Here is a 26,849-nt window from a genome sequence, read left to right as displayed (position 1 = left end):
ACTTATGCCTTTGTGAAGATGCCTGAGCAGCCTGCTGTAGATAGAGAACAGATTTTAATATTATTTTTTTTTAAGCAAAACTGGTGATTTTCACCTCTCTGTTTCATGCTGACATCCTACATTTTGTGTCCTTTAATAAGGGTCCTGTATGTTTGTAGCCACCATTTATTACACTCAGATTTCAGGCACTAGTCACTTAAGTATATTGCACTTGCTTTAGTGGGAGTTATTCTGCTGTTCTAAAGATTTTTTTTCCCAGTTGATTTATTGAATTAATGGAAAAGTGAAAAAAAAAATCCAAATACATTAGAAACCAACTGCCAAAAGGTGAAACACGAACACATGACAATGCTTGTCATGGATGCAAGATGCTATGATACCAAGTTTGGGGGAACTGGGAAACTTGGAAGTCAAATGTGGTAAGACCTGTTGAAATAAAATGTCTGCATGTTTCAGCTGTGAATGGGCCTTACATGTTCCAAAACCAGGAAGAGTCTGCCACTGCCTTGAGTAGCATTTGAAGTAGGTTAGGTGTGGGATGGAATTGTAAGGTCACAACAAGTGCCTAGTTTCTAAGCCTCCCTTTATGTTTATTCACAGAAGCATTGGTAGCTATCTTCTAAACAATGCTGTACATTTATTAGTGTCAAATGGGGAAAAAAAAAAAAAGAAGAAAGCGGCAAACTTCTCTGATGCATGAATTCAGACAATGGATCTGGAATAAACTCTAACTGTAGATGCTAGATAGAAAGAAAGCATTAAGCTAAACAGAAGTTGTTCAGATTGAGCAATGCTTTTTGCTACAATGTTAAGAAAATCTTGAGCATTTCAAGAAAAAAAGGTGACTCACCTACCATTCTGTTTAATAAATGAAGCCTGCAAATATTTTCCACATTAATTGAATTGCAGTTTACACAGAATTGCAGTTTATGCAAATCTACTCTGTGTATTACAGTGAACTGTTTAAAAATATTTTTTAGTTCTTGCTCAATAATTCTGAGTATGATTACTTGTCTTGCTAAATATTGAACCAAAACTCAGAACTTTTAGTTGAAATTAATCCCAGCAGTTATACCTATGTTACCAAAGAATGTGAAAACAGATATATTCACTAGTTTGCACTCTTGCAGGCATCATATAGTAACACTTTCTGAGATCTTTACAAACTCCTTTGGGAATGCTGTCTGCATGTTTCATGTAGATAGCTGACGTATTTTCCTGTCTTTCCATGTTGTTAGCAACTGCAGCATTATTTATGCAATTTGATGGAGTATGTGGCTTAAGCACGACATAGTGGCCTTGCCAGATAAACAGTTGAGTGTTGCTCTTGAACCTTCAGTTAGCAGTTCCAGCTTTCCCTTTTTCAGAGGTTTTTTTTCAGATAAAAGCCAAAGGGATCAGAAATTATAAATACAATGCTGTTTTAGTGGAATGTGAAATACTGCCATGGAAGAGATTCCCTCTTCTTTCCTCTTATGAGGTCAGAAAACATGTTCTCTCAAATTTTTTTTTTTTTTTTTTTCTGTATTCTGTGCATCTTATTTAATGTGTTGGCTGGTAAAAGCAGAAATGTTTGCTAATTGCTCAGTTTTTTATGTTTGTATAATTAAAGCTATACAGTAAAGCAATTTTATGCATATCTAGCTTTACAGGCACAAAAGAGAGTGATAAGCTTTTAGTGTTAGTGATTTAATTTATTTTGGGGAAACAAGAAATATAATTTAGGAAACTCTCCATGAGAGACTGCAGAGTACATTTCTTCTGTAATATTCTGCATTAATACAAAATGGTGGCTGCCTTTTAAAAAATTGAAAAGCTCAGTGTGGAGAAAATATTCTGGAATTATCTAAGTGCGTACACCACTATGTTCCTATGTGTTTATTTGAAATTCTGTCCTGCAGAGGTTATTTATGTAGAAAAACATTAAATAAAGCTAGAGAAATTCTGAATGTTTGTGCTCACCCGATCAAAATGTACACATAAATCTGACGACACAATTTTACTCTGGTCTGCCCCGGAGGGTGATACAGCCTTACTAAGCTGTGCTGTTTCTAGGTTATATGGTTCACTTCCTGTGGCAGGGATGCAACACTTTGTAAAAAGCAAATTCTTTGCTGTACTTTGAGTACTCATGGTGAAGAGTGCAATATACAGTTGGAGAAGAGAGAGTGGAATATTACTGCTGCTGTGTAGTGTGGGAGGCTGACTCAGCCAGCACAGCCTGAGTTCCTCAGAGATGTTGCCAGTGCTCACTAAGGATGTCCCTGTGACGCATTGCCATTGTGGTCTTTCTTTTCATGGCCTGTCCCACCATAAATTTTGCAGGTGACCAAAGCAATAAGAATAGCTGTAATGTTTTAGGTGTCTCACACAATTCTGTTAAAATCATTCTCGTTTCAGGTAGTGCCTACCAATTTGAAAAAATGCCCAATGTGGGTTAGGCTATAGGATTCACCATGACATCTGATGACCTGTTCCAGTGTTTATTTTTCATTGTTAGATTTTGAGCCCTGTTTCTAGTCTGATGTTCCAATTTCTACTCCCAGCCCTTTGTTGACAAATTTCTTTTCATGTCGATTCATACAAGCTGTGATTTTGTCATTCCTTAAATTCCTCTTTATTAAATGAAATTGATTAAGCTCCTTTGAAGATGTATTTTCCAATCCTTTATTTGCATTACAGTTGTTTTTCTGATTCTTCTGCAGCTGATTCTTCTTGATTTGTAGACATTGATACTGAACCATTGTAGCTTATCTAAACATGGAAGTACATAAGTCTTTCTATCCCTAGATGATATTCCCTATTTTAACAAGAAAAGATCACATTAGCCCTTTGCTGCAATGTCATATATGGGAGATCATGATTACCAGATTATTTGCCTTCTCTGAACTGAGTCCTCAACCCATCTTTTGTTTCTAGATGTACAATCTTGCTTTCGATTGCTTGGCACTCCACATAACTTACCATTCTTCATGTTTATGACTTCCCTCTTCTTCCCCACTGTGTATCATTTGCAGACTTCAGAATTGCAATGGGCATGTTGTCTCCCAGATCATTAATTATTTTACAGGGAAAACATCTGACTGTCCCTTTCCTTTTCTCAGTCTAAAGCCCCATGCTATACTTCATTACTAAATTGTGTAACCCTCTACCCATGGTGTGTGTCCTTTCCCCAAATCTATCTGCACTTCAGAGGTTCTTTCAGCAGTTCCACCGTACTCAGTGGCCATTCCTTGTGTCACAGAGAGGGGCAAGTGACTCATCCTGAATTGGAATCAATTTAGGTTGACAAGTGGTGATGTCTCAGATTGGCCTTTCCCTGCTAGTGCAGGAGAGAGAGGACCAGCAGTGAAGATACGTTACAGACAGTAACATGTCTCTTCTAAAACTGTCTGAGAATGTCACCAGCTGTCAGCATTGACAGTTTGACTCCATATTGCTGAAGTGGTTTGGCAGGGGCAAGAGGGACCTGGAAATATCCCTGTGAACTGCTGTCTTTGATTTGGGTGTTTGTGGCTAGGAATGAGTCTCATCTTATAGAAGTGACAGCACATGGTAATCGCAAAACCACCTGTCAGACGAAAGCTAACCACCAGGTTTGCTAGGGATATTATGTGCTTTAATAAGGAACACCTCTCATGTGACAAGGTGCTAGGTAAAGAGCCAAGCAGTCTCTAGTGTCTTCAGCATACCTCTTATACCTAGCTCAGGTTTGGGGCTAGGAGGAGCATTTGCAAAATGCGTCTTAAATTGAACTGCCAACAGTAGTATTAATTTTAGAAGACCTTCAGAGATCTCCCATCTAACTAGCCTAACTTCACCAGACCAGATGGGGTCACAGCATGAATTGCTGTTCTTGGAGTCTTGTGAATAATCAGGTTAAGGGGAAAACAATATGCTTGAGTCACTACAACAATATTTCTATGAGGATGGGGGGCACTAGAAGAGAAGGGAAGAGAGTACATCCTCTTCAAAGCTGTTGCATAAAATCCAGTGTATCAAACGTCAGTAGTAAAACTGAAAGACAAGTTCTGGAAATTTCTTAGGATTTTAATGGGAAATGTGTAGAATTGTGAAAGAGATTAAACTTGGGTGAGTATGAATGTTCAATAAGCATCCATTATTTCAGTTTCACATAGAATGCTTTTTTATTGTTCACTCTCTAGGAAATTCAACAATATTTAAAATTATTTTTACTGATTATATTCTCATTACCAGTCCATCTTTAAACATATTCAATAAGGGATACATTCAGTGGCTGGCCTATATAATCATAGTGGTTTTGCTGGCAGGAAACTCCTGCACCTGAGGAAGAGATGGCTGAATTTGTTTGCACCCAAGAATGGTCCTACCGTTGGGACACTGTGAGGGGGTAACAGGTTACAAACTCACACACAGCTTCTGAGTGAGAAAAGAATAGCTAAAATAGTACAATCAGTGTTCATCTCCATCTATTAAAAAGTGTAGGATTTGGGGATGTAAATCTTCGTGCTATAAGAGCTGAGAATTCAGTGGAAAAATGCTAAGTTAAATGATTTAAAAAAATTTAGAAGTCTGAAGACCCAGACCTTGAGCCCTGGGATCTGTTTGTAGCATGTTCACCATTAAAACTAGTGTTGTCAGTGCATGTGCTTTTTTGTGGTAGAATAGTTCTGTTCAAGCTAGTTTCTGTTCAAGCTAGTGGTAGTGAACAGCTCATTGTATCTTGTGGTTTTTGGAGGTATGCCTCCCCAGCGGTCAGCCCCTAGAGTCATATTGGCTTAGGTTTATTTGGCAGACCAGCTTTTTTGAGAATTTCAGAGCCCATGCTACTAAAATAAGTGTAGTTATTGCTCCAGCAATTAAAATGAGGTCTCGCCAGAAGAACTCAAGACACTTGATTGGGAGAAGCCTCTTACAAATCCCCAGCTCATTCCCAGTCAGCTGGCTCAAGGGCTTCTTCTTCAAGGGTGCTGGGGTTGCACATCTGATGTTTGCAAGAGAGGGTGCAGAGACATCTTCTAACCAGAGTTTTAGATACAGAATATGACAGTCACAGTTCCAAGGATTGTCAAATATTTTCACTTCCTCCAGGCTGCGCAAGCTGTCCAGGGCACCGGGAGGAACTGAGGTCAGGCTGTTGTTCTGTAGATAAAGCCTCTTGGTGTTAACAGGCAAGGCAGGCACTTCTGTTAGCTTCCTTGAACTGCAGTCTATGTGCAAGCCCTTCATTTCACCCAGTGACTTACAATTGCAGGATGAAGGACAGACTTCAGTTTGGGTCATGTGGAACAGCAATGATATGGCAAATCCTGCAACACTGATGAATTCTGTCTTGTTCATGCTTCAGCTACCCAGAGAATAAGAATAATAATCTGATAAGTATGATTCATTACCACATTTCTAAATGCAGCTATTTCTTAGGATTACTTGTGAGGTTTAGGTTTTTGGAAGAAAATCTTTAGCTTTCTGTATATCCCACAGAGCCATTCTTCCTGACATTAAGTAGCATAAGTGCAACTGTGAGAGAGCACAGTCCTTCCATTTTGTCTCTAGTTCATTGCATTTCCTTCATAACTGTATGAAATATATTGTTTTTCAAAGTTCTGGAACAGAATGTTACCAGGAGACAATGGTAAAAACAGTTAGTTTTGTGCAAAGATTTTGGTTCCATTTCTGTACCTTCATAGGTCTAGTGTTAAAATTGTGTGTTGAAGTCAGTTTTCAAAATTGAGTTTAAGAGGTTGAACAATTGTAAATGTCTAAAAATCTTTCTGAGAGTATGAAGATTCTAACAAAGAAGTATGTATTTTTATGTGGCAAAAAGTTCTTTTTTGCTGCCGTGTAGCTTCATGCATCTCTGAGAACATACAGTTTAAGATTTGGATGAACAGAGAATTGGAAATTTTGCACATCTTGTACTGCTTGTCTTTTAGGGATTAAATAACCATGCTTTGGGCTAGCAGGTAATTATCCCTTTTGCTATCTCATTCCCAGTTCTGTAGAGTGGATCCCACTAGACTTCCATTTTAAACCCTTCTGTTTGCAGTTTAAAACCTCTGAAGCTATTCCCTTCCTGTATTTCCTACTACTTCTCTGCATTTAAAAATACATAGCTAGCCTTGGGAGTGGATTGGAATTTGAAATACAAACTCCCTTGCACAGGTTGGAGAATTTCCAATCTTGAAACCATCTTTCTTTATGATTTTAGTACATCTCATAATTAAAATGTATTTTCTTCTTTTTTTTTCCCAATTCATTTGCAGTAAGTAAGTAAGTATCGAAGCAAAAATTCCTGACTGTATATTGCCTTGGATACTACTGGGACAATGGCAGAACCTGAAAAAAGTGTTGGGGTTTTATACACTATACACTTAAAGAAAATTCCTTTTTAACTGAAGAAAGTGAAAAGAGTTATATAACTGTTTGCAGGCAAACGTTAGAAGCACATTGAGTATGATTTTAAAATTGGACTGGACAAAGCCAGAGAAATAGCAAGCAGGTAGGACAGACCTATTAACAACAACAAATGCACAGTAAAAGAGGTTTTTACATACTAAAGGCGATAAGGAGCTTAAATTATACTAATATAGAATGGAATTTGGAAAAAAATTTCTTCAAAATAATGTTTTCAAGTGTAGAGATATTTTAGAACTGAAAAAAAAAGGTTTTCCTTTTAAAAACTTAAAATAAGCTGAGACTATTTTTTTTCTGTAGGAAGTTTCATTTAATAAAGACTAAAATTGTAGGAAAAATGGATTGATTTTGTTTTAAATTAATTTGCCTCAATTTACTTACAAAAAATATGTAATTAGCTTTTCAAAATAAAGTTAGACAGTTTCAGATTCCTGATCTAAATACTACATTCCTATATTTTAAATTGAATTAATGCTACATGAAATTATAAACAGCACAGAGAAGCTGAAATATTAATCTTAACAATCTCCTATGTCTTTGTTAGCAAGAAGTTAGTCTGAATATCTTTGGTCTGAATTGAGATACTTGTCTGTTATTTTTCAAAGTAGACATCTTAAAAGGACAGACTATGTCATCTGACTGAAAAAAAGTTAAGCAATATCTATAGAAAAGATGATTTCTTCTGATTTAATATATAGACATCAAAAAATTTGAAATAAAATAGAAATAAGAACTGTGGCAAAAATGCAAAAAGGAAGAGTTAGTGAGATGCCTGACTGACACTTACCTTTATTTATTCCCTCTTGATTCCTTTCCTTCTGCTTGGTAAAGTGTTGGAGTATGTATAGCAACTGGAGCTGACTTTTTAAGAGAGTCACTAAGGAAATGTGTTAAAGAAGATGAGCTTTTTCCTATGCGTGATAGGAAGCCATTCCCATTGGAAGATGCTATATATGGTTGACGTGTCACAGCATATAGTGCTTGGGGCATTTTTGTATTTTCTGCAGACAAGAGGAAATGCTTTTGATTTTTTTTATTGCTAATATATTTTTCCCATTAAACCTGAATGTCTGGAAAACCTAAAAAGACTCATCTGAAATCTGGTGGGATATTTTCCTCAGCTGTAATAATCTGCAGGTATAAAAGCTAGCTTGAGCTTCAACTGCTGACACATGCAAGCCTAAGCAAGATACAAGGGAGCTCAAGTTTGCCCATGAAATAGAGTTCTTCTGTTTTAGTCAAAGCCAGGTGTGTTTGATATCTGCCTTTCCACTGATTAAGTAAAATTTGTAAAAACACACCAGAGCATCGAAATAACTTATGTTAGTCAGGTGAGATCATTAAGAGATAGAGAAATATAAATGCCATTACATTGAAATAGTGGTGAAAAGTCACCTGAAATACAGTATTTCATTCTAGTCACCCATGTTCAAAAAAGATTAAGCCAACAAGTGAAAAGAAGGTTTCTGTCATGATCAGGGATTTGGAGAACCTATCTTATGTGAAGAGGCTAAGAGCAACCTGTACCCTGTGACGTGGAGCAATGCAGAAATACATGAGCCAGAATGACTCAGGCAGGTAGGTGCCCCTGACACAACCTTGAATGTGAAGAAGGGTACACGTGTATGGATCAATGGATCAATTCCTATTTTGGTTCTTGTGATATTTTGTGGAATATAATTTCTTTGTAATGTCCTAGTTTGGTTTGGAGTTTAGAAATGAATTCCAGAATAGTCAGGGAATGTGCTCTGCGAAAGGCTCACTGTCATGGTTAGCATGGATCCCTTTAATCAGCACAGCCTAGAGGACTGGGATGGCCTTGGGCACATACATAGCCTTTCTTCCCAGTCATGAGCTGTGTGTAGCTCAAAAGAGGACTATGATCCTGCAAATTTCTTCACACTCAAGTTGCTGAAGAATATCAACTGCTGAATAATAGCAATATGTCATCTTAAAACATAACAAGGTCTCTGTATATTTGGCTGGAAAGCCAGAAATTCAGGATGATACAAGTTTATAATAAGCATGTATCTGTCCATCTGAATAAAGAATGCCATGTTTGTGTAAAAGAAAAACAAAAACAGGATTTTGTTTTCACTTTTTTTTTTTTTTTTGTATGTGAAGTTTTGGAATAGTTTTGAAATAAGTTTTCCTTTGCTTTAGCTACCAAACATGAACACTCTAGAATTAAGACAGCAGTTGACATTTGGAAACCCAGTGTGGGGTGGATCTGACGTTTAATTCAGGCCAGTCCTTGTTTAGTGTGTTGTTTTGGGGACAAGCTTTGAGCTGTGTTCTGCATTTGGAAATGAAACCCAGGTGAGTTTCAGATGTTGCAGATGTGCAGTAGAGCCCTGCTTCTGAGCTGTTGTTTCTTTATAACATGCTGTTCTTGGGGGGAAGGGAAACTTCTGACATTTAAAATTATTCAGATAGCAATCCTTATTGTTTAATTCTTACTTATATTTAAAATACTTTTCTTCATTAAGTCTAATCAATTACCAATAGCCTGAAGTTTGTTAGGAACTTCCTTAAGAAAATGACTTAATGTGTATCTCTGCTCTTTAGTATTTTAAAGGGTAATTTAGACAGTGCTGGAGGGAGAAGACAAAAATACTTCAAAGCCCATTTGAATTTCAATCTTTTCTATAAGATGAGGAAAGTGATTCTTCCCTTGTTGAAATGAATAGTTCATCTGCCTGTCATATGTTCAACAGCTGGACCTGAGTGGACTGCTAAGAAGATCCTTCTATCTTAGGGATTGTTTCTTTTCTTTTTTTGAAAGAACATCACTAAACCATAGATTTCATAAATGTCTGTCTTCCCTCATGCCTGTTTCCTGTATCACACAGTCTATGCTATATGTCTTAAGGAATGCTGCCACACAGAATAAAATTTTTCCTGTTACATGGTGAAATCAACTGCTGCATCTTTTTGCATTGAAATGGATGCAAAATATTTGGAATCCTCTGGAATCCGTACTCAAATTCTGTGCTATGGGTAATCCTCACAAAGGTAGTCCTACATTTCTCTGGCTGTTGTGTCACACGTGGTCAGAGAAGTAGCTGGTCATGCTGAGTCCCTGAACCTGTTACTTGTGATGAGTGCCATGGGCCAGTTTCTTCAGCTCTGTGTGGAGGCAAATGAATGCAGGAGCATCTGGCAGAAGCAAAGCTTAAAATACAAGGCATTTGCATTTATGATATTAGGCATATAGCTTTTTGTAGGCCAAATGAGGATTCTTCGTTTAAGAGGATTTATTAAGAGCCAATTTGAAAAAAAAGTTATAATCTGCTATAATCTTGTTATAGTCTGAAAATATATTTTCCACAGAGTGGATCCATTTGAATTTTTTGTGAATGAGAGAGGCTCTGTCTCCTCTCAGTGGAGAGGTATTTCTGAACACTCTTGTTTCCCAAAGAAAACCTCTCTTGCTACCTTACTCCCTGAAAGCACACTTCTCTGGATATAGTTTTCTTTTGAGGCCTTGACTTTTCCAGTCACTTACGTGGGTGCTGCATCTGATTGCTTATATAGGGAGAAAGAAGAGTTGAAGGGAGATTACTAGTTTCCTTGCTGTTAAGAATAAAAGCTGCAAGTTAAAGGTAAATGTGCAGATCAAAAGCATGACCCACTAAGAGGAAATTCAGGCAGAACATGCCATTATTTTTTATAGACAGTTTTAAGGAGTTATAGTCATTTATTGCTGTCAATGACCTGTTCTAGACCTAGAAAGACAGAAGTCTTCCTCAAGCACTATTTCCATTTCCAGTGCTAAAAAAATTTGCCACATCACATTGTCAATGGATGGCAAAAGTGCCATTTAAGTTCTATCATCTTGATTAAATCTGTTCTTTCATATTTTCAAATAGGTTGGTGAGAACAGACTAACCAAAATCTTTCTTTGTAATTGGATGTGAGTCACTGGTAATTAATGAATTATACAAATAAGCGAATTAGCAAAAAGAAGGAAAAAAAAAGATCTATCATGAAATTCATTCACACATCAAGGAACATTGCTTGCAGAAATGAATTAAAGAAAATCTGTGGTTTCTCTAACACCAGTAGTTATTGTCGCCCTAGGGCCAAAATATTCCTATTATCTACTGCACCCTAGAGAACTAGCCTGCTAAAGCCTTTTTAGTATTTATACATAGGACGACTATGAATTTCATCCTGCCCATATTCTGCTTATTGTATTGTTTCCTGCTACACATTTATTGGTTTTACCCGATTTAATTTTGCCTCTGTCAAATGAAATATCCCATTTCGTCAGATGATTATTACACAGGCAGAGAAACTCTTGTCATTTAGGAAATTCTTCTCCTAAATTGTACTCCACCCATTTTATCAAATAATTCTTTCTCCTCCCACCCATTCTCATACGGAATCTCCCTCCTTGCTGTTCTCACTATTCAAAACTGTACATAATTGGTGTGCAATCATCAGCTATTGCTTAGCTTTCCACTAGGTGTCATTCAAGTTATTTTTTCGTTCAATGTTGAGCATACACGGAATCAAACTTTAGATATAAATTAACAATTCAAAATAATTTCTGAAAAACTGAAATATTATATTCTTTCAGGATATTACCTTTTCTGTAGCCTCCAAGATAAAAATGTAACAGATGTACAAAATGTGTTTATTAAGTGATTTGTTTAAATCAGATAGCAATCACAGGTTTGTGTTTTATGGAACTCTTAGGGTCTTGAGCCTCTTAATGAAAATAAATATTCATAGACAATTTGGATTCGAACTGTACTCAGGAAAATATTAATACCATTTATGCTAAGTTGTAACAATGACAGAGTGCACATGGGGAAGCTTCTAGAGAGAGAATCTCTAAAAGCATCATAAAAAGACCACCATCAAGGCAGTATTTCCCGCCACAAGATAGTGCCTAGGCAGTTCCCTGCACTCCTGCTTCAGTTAATGAGCTCTGAACGTGCACCAGCAAACCCAGTCATCCTGACAGCAGTCAGTGCAGTCAGTGTTTCTGACGTGCGTTTCATGAGCTGAATGCGATGTTGGCACCTTGATGGGAAGTGCTGGGCTTGGTAAAATGGAGTCAGCTGTGCCTCTCTCTGCTTTGCTTGCTTTGCTGAATTAAATATTTTGCTCTAATGAAAAGTAATTAGTTTTCTAACTTTTTATGCACAGTCACATTTTTTATTCAAAAAATGTATTTAGTTGTTCAAAATACAATACCATGTGTCAGTCAAACAATTACAACACAATGCTGCATTTATGTGAATGTTCTATTTAGGATCAGGATTGAGCTTTCAGAGCAAGTCTCATGATCTTCTCCATTCTCCATGCATGCCTTTTAGATGAAACTAAACTGCAATATTCACTCTGGAAATACATCTGATTTGTTCCAGGTGCTAATGGAGGTTCAATACTTGGGACCAGACTAAAGATAGTCCAAAATAATACCTCCTCTCCTAGTATATATGCTTGGATGTGGTGTCCTCAGTTCCAGATCGTTTCACTGCCATGATCCTGCTCTTTGGGCCATTCTGTTTGTTGATGCAGACATTGCCAGTGTGACAGCCAAAGAACTGTCCATAAATGAACCTATTTGAACGCCCTGGTAACTATATAGTCAAGCCTGCTAAAGTGCCTCAAACGTCTTTACCAGGTTACTGCATAATAGCTGTAGTAGGATTGTAAAATGCATGAGATTAAGCAGCACTCTGAGTGTTGTGGTGCTGTCCTTGTTTAAGGACTTTGGTGATAAACAAAATCAGTCTTCAGCCCCACTAGCTAAAGTCCTGCTATTTTCTGCTTGAAGAGCTGGAAATGTTGAAGGCAGGGCATTGAACTTTATGGTCACACTGAACAGTTGTTCTTGGAAAGATCAATTAGAAATTAATTAGTGTCTGATGTAAAAGAGTATATTGGAAAAGCCCAAGTGACGAGTTTACCACGGTAATTCATTGTAGAATTTAACTCACTGTTCGTAATTGATAAGATGGTTAGTTTTTATCTTGCCCTTTATAAAGCTATGACTTCATGTTTTTTTTAAATAAAACAGTCAACTCTGGATATGTTTTCAATGATGAATTAATTTTTTTCAGATGTAAGCACCTACAGTCACATTACTCCTTCCATACTAATGCTGTATTTATACACCTTTTGTGTTGCTAAAACTTGCAGATGTGCCCAGTTACGTTCTTTGTGACACAACATTCAGAGCTGTCAAAACTGCAGTTTTCCTGTGGTTGGGAGGATAGTCATGAACAATGCTTTCAAACTGTTACCCCACAGTATTTGCTTTAGTATGTGAGATAACATTATTGCCTATCCCATTCCAATTCTTGCATTGCAAACCATGATATTTGCATTTTAAAGCAATATAATATGTTGATTTTTCAAAAAAAACAAAACTTTTTTTTAGTGGGCTTGGTGTTTTGAGCCATTAAAGTTCACATTTTCCAAGTTCTCCTCATAGTCCTTAAGGCTAGATATGGCTAATGAAAGCTGATCACATGCCTCCAAGTGTTGGGTTCTGAAGGAAATCTTTTATATAGTGTAACCCATGATCAAATCACAAAAGCTGAAAATGCTGCTGTGCTAATCCTATCTCTGAATCCTAATATATGAACAGTTTGGAGAGTCACTTTTATCAAGCTGGCAGATTAATTAATCATATGGTCACATATACCAGGGAATAAATAAGCAGTGTTCCTCTGAGGAGGACTGTAAATTCATTAAAAGATGCTGCAAGTCTCTTCCCACATAATCTAATTCTTTCTTTGCCCTCATTTGCTCTCTCTAGCTCAAACACAGTGTTGATATCTGTACTTCAGTGAAACTTCCTACATTTAATGGAGCTAGTTGGAGGTTATTTATAATTTATTTCCACATCAGTTTTGACGAATCTTGGTGGTTTGATGTTGTCCTGCAATGACACTCATGGTGTCATTCTCTCCATGCTGACAGGCACAGAACACCTGCAGTATCTCAGCCTCTAATGGGAGCCTGGAACGAGAGGACAGCTCTCTGTCCTCTTTAGTCAACAGCTCGCTTTGAGTATGCATCTGAAATCAATCAGCATTTGCCTCATGCTTGGCTGGCTGCTTTCTGCAGGTCTAGCTGCACCACCTTTATTTATACAAGCTAAAGAACATTGTTCAGGTTTTATGACTACAGAAAATCTTTCCACTTTTTTTTTTTTTTTAATGAGGAGTCCTCACGTGAAGTATTCTGAAATATTAGGTTCTTTCAGATAAAAGGATGAAGAAAAAAAAATCCATGGGATTCCCCTTCCTATTAAGTCTTTGTCACTGGGTCCCTTCAGAAGTATTTTATACTTTTTGCTGTTTTAAGGGAGACTTTCATTATGACCTAAGTGTGTTAGTGAGATCACGGTGCTTTGTCTGAGATTTTGCTTCTGCGCTTTGCTTTTTGCCTTTACTCATCATCTACCTTCCTTTGGATGTTTCAATTTGTTTCCTAGTGAACCCAATTATCTTTCCTTGTCTTCTACTCCAAACTCTGTGGCATTTCTGATAAGTCTCTGTGAATAAGACACAATTTATGGTAGTAAGGACCTCTTTCAAGAATATATGGCAAGTTAAATGCCTATATACTACCTCCAGTTTAATCATTATTGCTAGATTGCTGCAGCTGAACAGAGCTTTATTACATATCTTAGCTTTTGCTTAGTTTGCGTGTCTAGCATTTGGGAAAAAGCTATCAAAATTCTATTAATTCTTTCTTAATCTTGTTCTGAAATTCAATAGGATGAAAAAAAGTGTTTCACTTCTGTGAATAAAGCTGTGCCTGAAGGGCTTAACTGGATAGATATGCCAAAGCCAGATCCTCACCTGTGGGAGTTGCAGGGTACCCCACCCCTCTACAGCCAGGAGTATGATTAAAAAAAAAGCGGGGGGAGAAACAAAAAGAGCTACTCAAGCTAGTGAATTAACACCCCAAGGTTTGGTTATAGGAAGCAGTGCCCATGAGAACTCTGGCTGAAAGAGGGATTTCTGGAAGAGAAAAATAAACTAACTGCTAGGGCTTGGACCTGGGGCTTGAGTGGCCAGGACTTTGCTGAATCACCTCCGTATATATAGTCAGTAAACAGAAATATTATTTTTAGGGAATGGGTGAAAAAAAGGTACGTTTCCTGTGGGTTGAGAAAAATGTGAATCCATTCATTTCCAGAGTTCCAAAATTACATTTTTTTCCTGACGTGTCAAGCAGGGCCATCAAACCCTTGTGTTTGAAAATACTTGTTCAAGTAGCTTCTTATTTTGACTGTGATTAATAGTGGAGTAAAAGAACATACAGAGCAGCAATTTTACTCAGGGCAAAGTTCTTAGCGGATATAAATTGAACATCTGAGGAAAGAAGCACAGACGCTAATTCTCAATTCAGTGAAGACTGGGATTTTCTCAGCCTTCAGGATATTGGATACAACTAATAAATAGTGCAGATGTCACCTTATTTTTAGGCTTTTATTGTTTCTAAGGAAGCCTGTAAACTGAAATTCAGTACTTGTCTGTTTTGTTCAGCGTCAGCACATAAAGTAGTGTCTTGAAGAGGGTGAAGATATCTGTGACTCTGAACAAATGTTCTTGAGATTCATCTTTGAAAGGTTTTAAAGGTCTTACTGGGGTGTTGGTATGATGTGAACTTTCATGACTACAGAGTTGCTAACAGCATTTTTCATTTACATGAAAAAAAACCTCAAGGACAGAATGGTTAAAATACAATGAAAAGTCTGGGCACTACTTCATACAGTATAAAAATAACAGCAATGTCATTGCACAACCCCTGCAGAAAATCAGATGAGTGTGTAAAACTGTTGGCATGACCTGACTGTGGCAAAGGCTTATGTGGTAATCTTCGGCAATGTGGAAAAGGAGGGCCCAATGCATAGCTAACACCACATTCTTCACAACTTTGAAAGGCAGTTAGCCATGATGTTCATCACAGGCCAAAAGCCAAGGAATCACTCAAACTCCATTTAGGGCCTTAAGTGTATTGCAGATATAGTGATAGTAAACATAATTTCATTTTCTTTAGAAAACCAGAGTGGACATGTAATATGCAGGTCTTGTTTGCACTGGAACCTGCTCAGAAGCAACTACTCCTGACAAATTCCGTATGTGGACACATGCTGCAATAAGTGTCCGTTTCCTTTACTTTAAGCCAAAAACATCAGCAAAGCTGAACAAGAAAAAGGCATCTTATACCAAAATAAGTCACATGCAAGAGTAGTTATGTCTTACAAATCAGAGCAAGTTATCTCTACTTAATAGGGCAGAAAAGGGAAGTTGAACAGCTTATTTCTTGAAAGTGTTTTTCTATAAAAGCCTTTCTTTCTGGCTGCTCCAGGTCTTCCTTTCAGCACTTCTCTGCTACTGGAGAGAGATGTATGCTCTTCACCACCTAGTTTTTCTCTCTTATCCTGCCATCTGTTCCACCTATTACAACTCCATTATTTCCAATGCAGACGTATGCAATATACAAACGTATCCTGCAGGTGTTGTCCTGTTGGGGGGAGGAAGCATAGTTTGTATTGATTAATCACCTGGTTCAGTCTTTATGTAGTTCCATGCTTTTAGGTGTTCATTTTGTGAAAGTGTGTGTATAAAAGTCGTCCAGAAAACTCAGCCATGGTTTAGAGCCCTGTTAAAGCCCATTGCTAGGCATATATTCTAAAGCATATCTAGTTCATAGTCAACAAAGATGCATTTGACCTATTGCTATATATGGACCCTGCTATATCACGGCGTGAGATTTGTTGTTTTGTGTGTGATAGTTTTCCTCAAAAACTTCTGCTTGGTCAGAGCGTAAGCCAAAACATCCATCTGCTGTTATTTTCACATTAGAGTTAAGTGGGCAAAAGAAACATGCCATTGAATGAGCTTTCTCTAATGTAGTTTCAACAGTATAAACTATATTTGCATTTGAGAACTTTTTGAATAGAAGCTAAGGATTGACTCCTATCTTTGAAATCTTCCTATTTTTGCCCAATTTAGCTAACCTAAACTGAGGCAGTTCATCTTGCAAAGTAAGGGAAAGACAGGGACAAAAAGATAGCTGTGCAGATGGCAAGTCACTGGATCTGCTGGAATCTGTACTCTAAATATATTTAGTAAAAGTTGGCACTTGCTGACAATGTTGCTCAGCGAGGCAACTTTGGAGATGTGGGAGTTAGTCTGCAGGTTAGCTAATAATGATAATATTGATAGTAATAGTTCCAAAGCTTACAATTTACTTTAAGGAAAAAAAGGCAGAAAAGAAGGACCTTCTCTGTAGTATTTTAAAGCCTGCATGCAGTTTCTCTCCTCATGTGGGAAGGGTTGATTGGCTTAGCCAGTACTGCAACCTGAATGCCATGGAAGCTGTAATGCCGTGAAGAATTGAGAACGTCCTAACTGCTTCTTATAAGAAAATAAAATCAGATAATAGAGGATTATTGAGGTAGTCTGTTTAGTGATGTTACTGGTATTGACTACTGAGTCCAGGTGGCATAGCTCTCTGAGTAGGAGTATGCTTTGCACTAGACTTTTGAAATAAGTATAAGTCTTTTGGCTTCTGATATTTCACCCACCAGACTGACTCAGACTGCTGAAATAAGTGCATAGAATATGAGTGGGAATAATATCATCTGCCTGAAAAGGAAACAAAATAAATTCTCCCCCACACCTTGACTTTGGCAATACCTCTGACAAAAAAACCAACATAAGTATATTACCCATTTCTTCAGCCAAAAATCTGTGACAAGGGCTCAGTCCCTTTTACAGTTTTAAACCGTTGATGCCAATGTTGCAAGTCTCAAGCAAGTTCCTTTCAACTCTAAATTCTTGATATACTATTGTTTTCAGGCTAGAGGTGATTTTTCTTTGTGCAGAAGGAGCTAGGTAAAAAAGGAAATAAGGATAAAAATAATTTCCATATCCTGGGGTAAAACCGGAGAAAGTGAAAAGAAAGTTCAGCCTGGAAGAGGATAATGTCAAATCCAGTAACACAGTAACATTGTAGACAATATGTAAAGAAGAAATACTATATTTGATCAGATTGTGCTAGCGGGTAAAATAGAAGTATATACCTACTACTGTAATATAAAAGTTCTCAGGTATCTTTTTACTAATCTTTAATTCTGCATTATGTTTTTCATTGAAAACTAGCTTGTTTGCGTGAAGAAATACAAGCTCTTTCCCCTACACCTCTTTTTTTTCCCCACTAGCTTCCTTAGTGACCCAAGATTATTACTATCATAACTGTTTCTTGAAGCCTTACATACTCTGTCTGGCTGAGTTTATTTACTTTTGAATTTTACTTTTTGTTTATGGTATATAAGAACTATATTCGCAAACAACACTTTCTGAAACATCATTGCTACTTTTTTTCAAAGCCATTTTCAGTAAAGTAGCAAAGGAAAGGGGAGTGTTTACTCCCTTCTGCTGATTTTAGAGTCCTAGATTACCATTTGTAAAGTGCTTCAGTTTAGGGACACTTGTATTGACATTAATAGACTGACATCCTTCTCCTCAAAAATAATTCAAAACACTTTTTTTCAAAAGGAAATACTTACTTCCATGTCACCATGTTTCATACCTAAAATGAGAGATTACTAACAGCGCTAATTTTCAGGAACTACTGAGTGACCACCCTTTGAAATCAAGGTCGTCTTAATCTCTCTCTGGATAAGTATATAATACAAATTACTATATAATACTAATTGTGTTTCCTTTGGTTAGAAAGACAAACTAAAGATCTTAGCTCTTTTATTAAGACTGTGAAAAATTTCTTAGGTTGATTTTAAATTACAGTTTGTCTGCTACTTTTTAAAAATATATGTTAGCGTATAAGAAAATGTACAGCTTTCTTGGATTGTAAATACTGGAGTTTTACATTTATTAAATGAGGTGATGGTGAATGTTCTTACAGGGAGACTGCATTTAAATTACTATGATTTGCAAAAGGAAAATACTAAAAATTAGAAGCTTTTTAAAATGATTGTAGCATTTATTGTATTTCTATAGATATTTAGTTCTTGATGAGAAAGGAAAATACTATCTAAATAAATTGCATTTCTGTATGGCTAGCTATTTTTATGAATGTTTTCTGTGGTTTAACCATGAAACATACCATACAAGCCATAGTTAAGAGGAAATGTAAACCAGACTGGCATTAAGTGAGTGACAGGTAAAAGTATTTAAAATATTTGAAATAATGGGAAGTGCATTTTAGGTATCTAAAACAAAAATCACTAGAAAAATTGAAAAATGTATGAGAGGAAAAAATACATCTTTTTGCAGAAAGTATGCTTGAGGTCTACAGTAATTTTTAGGGATTTAAAGAGCCATTGTATAGTATGCAAAATGCGATGGACATGCTTACACGGTGTGTTTTCGGTAGATATAAAAATTTTCCTTACATTTTGAATTATTTCTTTTCGATATGTTATTAAAATGATTATTACAAATAAAATACCTTCCAGAATTGAGGCATGCCAGTAAATATCATTGCCAGTGTTCTATGGGTCAAATATGCTCAAGTTTTTCTGAACTAATATGGCTGGATTTTCTAAAGGGAAATGTAATGCTAATGAAGGAGCTGCATACACAAAGCAGATTATTTACAGGTCTCCACAAAGCAGATTTTTCCATTCTTCCCCTTCAACGTTCCCAGCTCTGCCCTGAAAGAGCCCCCAGGCTGTAGGATGAAAGGGTAATGCTCTTCCTTACCCTTCAATATCCAGCCTGCTTGGTACAATGGACACAAGGAAACAACAGTGACTAGTAGTGGATTTTGTGATGGGGAGCAACTCATTTCAGATTAGGACTGTTCTGTGCTAGCAGTTTGCATTGCTCTTATTTAAAGTTTTATTTTAAACTGCTGTAATTAAACCAATACAAAAGGCTGTGTGAATAGTTTTTCTTGTTCTGGGGACAAGAAGGGAAGACTGAGTGTAAATTGGTTGTTTCAGATTTGTTTGAGTTGTTTGATCTGATTTAGATAACTTATACCTTATTCAAAAAGCTGATTTAAATTGGTTTAACCCAAGAGGAATATGTAAAGTTGAAGCGGATGCCCCATTGGTCAAGGCTTTCATTCAGGATGTGGGAGAACTGGATTTAATTCCCTGCTGTGCATATCATGCAATTATTTATGCAAAGTGGAGGAGCTCCAACAGGAAAGATTAAGAGAGAACCCAGCAGGTCAGTAGTGCAATGGGTAGAGAATTCATGATGATATGGAAGACAAAAGTTAAGTCCCTACTCAATTATATTCAATCTTCTACCTCCTGGGTGAGTACCATATCCCTGGACTGTTGGTTATACTGCAGAGCTCTTGATGCAATTTATATCAACAAAATAAAATTCAATTTAAGGAAGTGCACTTTTTCTGGCCAAAGTATTTCACTGGAAAATTCCTGGTCTGTTCTGCTTGCTAAGTTTGTCCTTCCCCCAGCTGTGTGAAGGGACTGAGATATCACCTCCTCTTCCTTCTGCCATCCTGAGGACTTCACTTACTGGGTCCTCATCACTCTCTGGAAGGAAGAGCCATTAACGTAGATGTCCTGACCAAATTAATCAATGGCATTCTTTTTATCTTAATATGCTACGTAGTTTCCATAGTGTGAGGTAGTCTCTATTTCTCCTCTCAAATTACTATGGAGCATTATTGTTGAATAGCTACCCGTTTTACCTTAAACGTGGGTAAATAATCCTTACTATTATTCCTTCCGTCCTACAGAACCACTGCCAGGCCAAATCGTTGGGGAACCCCCGGTGCTGCCGCTGGCCAAGGGGCTGCAGCGCAGCTGTGCTCTCCTGTGCTCAGCTTGTCCCTTTGCACTTCTCTTCTGCTTGCTTACAATCTATCAAGTTGTTTAAAGGTCACTCTGCTGGAATCGTTCTTAGCCACAGCATACAGTGCATTGATTTTCCACATTTCTAAGACTCCCTATGCCTACTGTGAGCTCTCAACTTCCATAGTGATGTGCTTAGCAATCGTTACCATGTGCAGGACTAATTTCACATTCTAGGTAGGGCACACTCACTTGCCGGACTGGATTTTTTCTAGTGTCAGTTCTATTGAAATGGCTACATTATTTTTTCCTCTATTGGCTGGCAACTTTGCTTTTTTTCCATTTTTTTGTTTTGTTGGAACTTTCTGAACAGAAATCGATTTTGCCCCTCCCTATTATTCAAGCCAGAAAATTTTTTAAAACAGCAAACAAATTATATCCTCTTCACCCAAGCTGAGACAACTCTTAGGGTGTCCTAACTTTCTGCTGCTCCCCAGATGGGATGCCCCCAAAGCCCCTGTGCCATGTACACACACGTACACTTACAACCTCACTGCTGTTTTAAGGTAATTGGGACTAGCCCCTATGCACTAAGGATGCCGGTTAGATCAGGTGGGAACTGATAATCCTCAAGTTCTTTCCCATTTTCCGCTGAGATAGTTAGAGGGATAAAAAAGCTCTCCAGAACCTCAGACAAAAGAAGACATGGAGGGTTACTGTGGCCTAAAAAAGTCCCTGCAGGAGCCCCCCCCGCCCCGGGATTTTTTACTAGTACTGTGCACACCTGTGACGTGGTTAGGACTTTTCAGTGTGTCCAGCAGTGCTCGGGTAGGCCAGATTAGAGGTTTTGATCTATGCATAGTAAAAACATTCTCTGGATGAGTAGCATAAAGGATAGTTCTTCATTTCAACAAGGCTTTTTAGGCTATGAACAGCATCTCTCACCAGTATTCTTAAAACTCCAAGATAATTGGTATAGTGTGACTGACCTGATGACAGAGCTTTACTAATTTCATATGTATGTATCAGTGTCACCAGTTTACCAAGAAAAGGCATGTGCTTGCTTTCTTTATCTTGTATTGACTTTTCAAATGCAAGTATCTTTGCTGTTATGCTTATCAAATACTGTTTCTGTACACAGTATGAAAAGAAATGTTCTCTTGTTCTTGCATATCCAATGTTTACTTCAGTCAGAGAAATAAGTGAATATGGACTGGTAAAACACAATTAGACAGGGAGATTTCACTCATGAGGAGCTGATTTCCCATGTAACTTATTGTGAAGATGGTAGGGGGTTTATGGGTTGGTTCGTAATGAATACCGTATGCACTTTAGAGCACAAAGATAAATGAGAGTTACTAGAACCAAGCAGGGAATGTAAAGCACTGACACAGGTAGGTACCCTTGATCAGGCAATGTAGAAACTGTTTATTGGGAAATATCCCTTATCTGCCTTCTGCCAGGCAGACAACCATTTATTCTCCCAATGCAAAAGCTAAGTTCAAAGGAAATAGTGAATACTGGAGGACCTGGAACTCAGAAAGGGTAGAGTCAAGGGAATGACTAAGTGCTCTAGATGTAGCTGAACAGGAATTTATCATTACATTGACATTGATGGTTAAACAGAACAAATATGAACATGCAATGCTCAACTTGTTTGAATAGGAAAATTACCTTATGTTTAATTATGGTGGGGGTGGTGTGTAAACACAGCATACCAATTGCTAAGGATGTTTTCTGAATCATTCTTAGCCATTTATTACTATGAAAAATTAATCTTGAATCTGAATGACTGGTCTATTATGGTTCTTTTTTCTTCTCATAATTGTGTAAAATGCTTCCAAAGATCTTTTTGGCGGTCTGTTTAGCACTCTTCCACTGTAAAATAGTTGTAGTAGGGCCATTAAGTGACTTGTCAGCATTCCTGTATCCATACCTGCTATAATTTATATGGAAATTTTTATGTGGTATTGGCTGGACAAGGAATGATAAGGAAGAAAGAAAGGAAAATGTGACTTACATTTGCTATTTCCTTGTGTGACAATTTATGAGCCAGTCAAAGGCTAAACTACAATTCCACTATCCTTCAGAGATCTCCAACTGTTTATTTTCAGCAGAAGTTATGACCAGGTCTCCATAATGTTATCATTCAACAGCAGACGCAGCTTTAAAACTATTTACAGAGTTTATTCATCTGTGCAGGAATGAAGTGAATCTGGAGTCTGTAACAAGGAATTTCCAAAGATTTCATACAAATAGGTGGAGTTAGTTCTTTCCATTTTTAGTAGAAGTAGTATATGGGCCTATATGCTGATTTTTGTTATTAAGTCTGTTTCTGCTTATAAGGCAATGTCAAATGTCTTGTAAGATTTGAAATGGCTTTAAAAAGTCTTACTACTTTTTAGTTCTAAGCTCCCTTTTCCTTAAAAAATATAAACAGAGTAGTAAGCTTGGAGCTGCTGTTTTCTTCCATGAGGAAAAGAATAAAGAAAACCAAGGTTTTTTGTATTGCCAAATCTTTTAGTTTTAAAGGCCTCTAAAGTCTAAAACAGGTTAGGATTCCTCATGACATTGGGGTTTTTTCCATCACAAAATGAGATTCAGTTGAAGTGGAACAGTTCAAGTGAACATAAACAGGTGTTTTGCCAAGGGTTGACTTTCTGGTAAGTGAGGGACACAGATTTCCCATGTTGGGATAGTCAAGGGCTATTCTGCTGTCACTTTGTTTTCTTGCTGTATATTTTCTGTAATATTGTCCTTGTTCATAATATTACTAACGAAAAACACAAACTGTAGGGACCTTCGTCTCTATATGTGAGAGACTCAGAATCACAGAACAGTTGAGGCTGGAGGGGAACTCTGGAGATCGTGTAGCCCAACTGCCATGCTCAAAGCAGGGTCAGCTGGAGCAGGTTGGTCTCATGTCCAGTTGTGCTTTGAATATCTCCAAGACTGGAGACTCCACAACACCTCTGGACAACCTGTTGCAGTGTTTGACCACCCTCACAGTAAAAAAAAAAAAAAAAAAAAAAAATCTTCTTGTGTTTAAGTGGAATTTCTTGTATTTCAATTTGTGCCTGTTGCCTCTTGCATATCAATGGATATCTGAGAAGAGTCTGGCCCCGTCTTCATTACTCGCCCCATGAGGTATTTATACACACTGATAAGGTTTCCCCCCCAAGCCTTCTCTTCTCCAGGCTGAGCAACCTCAGCTCTCTCAGCCACCCCTTGTATGTCAGATGCTCCAGGCCCTTAAACTTCTTTATGGCCCCATGCTGGACTTGCTTCAGCAATTCTGAGAGGACTCACTTGTACTGGGAGCCCAGCACTGGACCCAGCACTCCAGATGTCACACCAGTGCTGAGCTGAGAGGAAGGATCAGTCCTTCCACCTGCTAGCAATGTCTGCTTAATGCAGCCCAGGATGCCATTGGCCTTCATCTAGGTTAGAAGAGATCTTGATTCACATCCCTCTTGATTCAAAGCATGAACTTGAATTTCAGCTCCACCTTTCCCAGATGAGTACCCTGACTACTGGATTATTCAGACCAACTGTGTGAAGGTGGGTCTCTTCTCATTACAGTGCTGCAGTTTGTGTGCAAAAAACTGTATCGTTGTATTCCTCCATGTTTCTCTCTGACAATAAGTCAGTCTCTCAATGGCTTATTGAATATTTAATTATTTATAATTAAACAGATTGTTCAAATATTTGATCTTGTACTCCTGGATGGTTTTATAGCACAAACAAACATGCTCTTTAGCTATTCCTCATATAACTTATCAGTCAGTAGTCTATATTTAAATTTAATTATACTGATGTATATTCTCCTTAATGAATTTTCACAGCCTTTTTCCAATACTAATCCAAGTTCTAGTAAAGTACTTTCAGAAACATTCCTCAGAAAAGGAGCAAGCAGGTTTTTATCCTAACCTATTATGAAATCCTTCATATTCTAGACTTCTAAAATAATAGTGATAATAATATAGTGCTGCATTTGTATGCAATACTGAAGTAGCTCGGACTTTTCAGCTGTTTGAAAAATTGTCCTTCAGCTTTTCTCAGTTCCACCTTGTCGACATGGTCTCAGTTCCACATTTGCTGACATCCTTGGCCCTGCAAGAGATAAGATAAAACCAAGGAAATTTCATCCTCTCCCTCTACATATTCTAGAGAGCTTTTTCTTGTACAATTCTTGTTAGCAGAGTCTCCTTTTCCATAGTCTCAGCATTGTCAAATATGTTTTATTTCAGAGTCTCAGCCATATTTTTTTTCCTCTCTTCCTGTACTTTTTAATTGCTTGTGATCTCTGTCATGCTCTAACTCTCAAGAGTTTGGGAATGTCTTGTACAGTCAATGAAATAATACTATAAGTTGAGGTCAGTCTACCGTGACTTGCAACAATTTCCTTTTACGAAATAGTGGTTGCTAGATACACTGTTCTGCTTCTCCATTAGGGGGAAAAAACCTAACAACAAAGCCAACAGTTGCAAAAAAGAAAACAAATGCTAGCTATAAATATTAATGTCTTTCCTGAGGATTTGTGGCTGTTGGAATGGAGGACTGTGCCCTGCACATAAGCTAGAAGTCCTGGAGCGTAAGTTCAAACTTAAGTTCTTGAGAGCAACTTGGTAAAATTATCACCATAGAAGTAAGTTTTCCAGATTTATCAATGTCATATGAAAACTTTGTTCATCTTTCTTCTTAGGTTCCCTTCTCAAATTCTATCTTGCTAAAGACAATTCCTTCACAGATCTGAACATCTTGATTCTATACTTAAAATAATTAGGTTAGAGTGTTCACTAACAGTTGCTGTAAAAATTCAGTTTCTTGCTCCTGCATTGGTAACTCTTTGGTGTTCCCTGAACAGAAGAGAATCTGTTACTTAATTATTTCTTACTTCTTATGTCCTGAAATATTTCTGTATTTTAGGATTTGAAATGCTTCCCTTCTCTTTTCTGTCTCTACTCAATATATTGTTGTTCAGTTCAATGGCTCCTTAAATCTTTTTTTGTGACTCGAATTATTGGTTCTGTCAGTTTTATTTATACCTAGCTCCAGCCAGGTATGTAAAAGCAGCTCCAGCTGTGTTTCCTCTCTTGGTAGGGTCTCTCCAGAGTTAATGATGTTCTCTACAGAATTAGTTTAAACCAAGCTGTTATACAGCTTCAGTTACAAAATGGATGCATAGGATCAGGCAATCATTTTGCTTCCCTTGCTAGAAGACTAGAAGTATAAAAGCGGAGTCTGAGCCAAGACCTCCTGCATGGTATATATGTTTCCATCTCTATGGTGGAGAGAGTATGTCTATTTATTTGTGGCATATTATGTGTAATTACAGTAAATGTTAAGTTTGTTACTGCAGTCTTCACTGAAGAGGAGTGTGCTTTAATGGTGGACTTGGTGGTAAGATGTTTTCTCTGCACTGTTATGTAAAGGTGACCTAGAAATGGTTTCCATGGCAGTAGGATGCTATTGATGGCAGGGCTCAGAGGAGGCCCCAGAAGGCTATTAGGTTTAAAATGTGAGCACAGTTGAGAGTGACTTTCAAATGACTCTCAAAACCTGGTGACATTTTTGGGTGACTATCAATCCTTTGGTAGATGAGTCAGTGGTGTGTCTCAGCCCTGGGCATGACAGATGTTTGTTCATAAGCAATTAGCAGCCGTGCTGACTTCTGTTGTCCCCAGAGCTGATCTCTGCTGGTAAGAGCTGCAGTGCTTGACAAGAAAGCAAGCAGTACTGCTGCATGTGCTGGACTAGCACTGTGCATGTGTAATGAATTTTATTTCCAAGATTAGTTTAAAAACAAGAAAGATCCTCACGTGGGTATTGCATATTCTTTGTTTAAAAGTAACATTTTTTATCTAAATGGTATGTTTAGGTTAAATCGTCTCACCCTCCATGTATTTTCTCTTTTTTTCTATTTTTTTGGCAACCTTCAGAGGTAGAAAATCCCTCACAAAATACTGGACCTTGCCTTTATTAGAGAACTTTTTTCCACTTGTAGTTGTGAAAAAAAAACAATGAGAAATAATCAGCAAAACCAGAACTATCAAACAATAAAACCTTCAAGTCCAAAAATTATCCCTAACTATAATAGCACAAACACTCAGCTCTTACGACCTTTTTGCTTTGCAGTGAGGACATGAGTGAAACCACTTGAATACTGATAATTTTTCAATGTCATCCTGCAGTCCTTGCTTACTCCTTGTCGCGTTGGAGCGACTCAGGTTTGTGGATTTCCTTTGTCAGAATTAAGGTGAAACGACACCAGGGGAGTTCAAACAACAATCAACATTTATTCAAGCTAGATAACCTTGCCCAAGTACAAGTGAACTTATCAATATGAACCTTGCAACATGTCGTTAAGCCGCTGTTTGAGAAGAGAAGGGAACTATAGAAAAGTGAAATGGAAAAAGGAACATGAAACTGTGTCAGAAGGAGAGCCCTCCCGTTGAGTCACGAGGTTCAGAGCAGACCCCCTTGCTTTCTGGACTCCTTCTCAGAGAGGAGCCCAGGGGCGGCTGGATCCACTCCTAGTCTCAGACTTGGTCAACGGTTTATGTTTAAAAGGATGAGGTGTAGGGACTGTGGAAAAGAGAGAAGGAAAAGAGAGAGGGAGAGAAAGAGAGAAAGAAAGAAAGAAAGAGAGAAGGAAAGGGTTTCACCAGTCCTG

The 26,849-nt window shown here is 37.6% G+C and overlaps 1 protein-coding gene across 2 annotated transcripts; it reads right to left on the bottom strand.

Moving 5' to 3' along the window:
* Nucleotides 1–1,478: 1,478 nt before the first annotated feature.
* On the bottom strand, nucleotides 1,479–8,444 carry GP9 (glycoprotein IX platelet). Of its 2 annotated transcripts, none has more exons than XM_029996355.2 (2): nucleotides 7,184–8,444; nucleotides 1,479–5,329 (listed from the first exon to the last, which is right to left on the bottom strand). In XM_029996355.2, the coding sequence occupies exon 2, from the start codon at nucleotides 5,320–5,322 to the stop codon at nucleotides 4,738–4,740; it is 585 nt and encodes a 194-aa protein (XP_029852215.1). In that variant the 5' UTR covers nucleotides 5,323–5,329; nucleotides 7,184–8,444; the 3' UTR covers nucleotides 1,479–4,737. The 2 variants fall into 2 exon arrangements, with proteins under 2 accessions (XP_029852215.1, XP_040974553.1); XM_041118619.1 differs by having other exon boundaries at nucleotides 1,479–5,331; nucleotides 7,190–8,441.
* Nucleotides 8,445–26,849: the final 18,405 nt, after the last annotated feature.

This window comes from Aquila chrysaetos, chromosome 20, assembly GCF_900496995.4.
Source record: "Aquila chrysaetos chrysaetos chromosome 20, bAquChr1.4, whole genome shotgun sequence".
In the NCBI taxonomy this organism is placed as follows: domain Eukaryota; kingdom Metazoa; phylum Chordata; class Aves; order Accipitriformes; family Accipitridae; genus Aquila; species Aquila chrysaetos.
The sequence above is the reverse complement of the archived record's forward strand: the minus strand, read 5'-3'. Positions and strand labels throughout refer to the sequence as shown.

Bases quoted from the DNA above. Each gene is read 5' to 3' on its own strand.
- GP9 (XM_029996355.2), bottom strand. From the start codon at position 5,322: ATGAACAAGACAGAATTCATCAGTGTTGCAGGATTTGCCATATCATTG.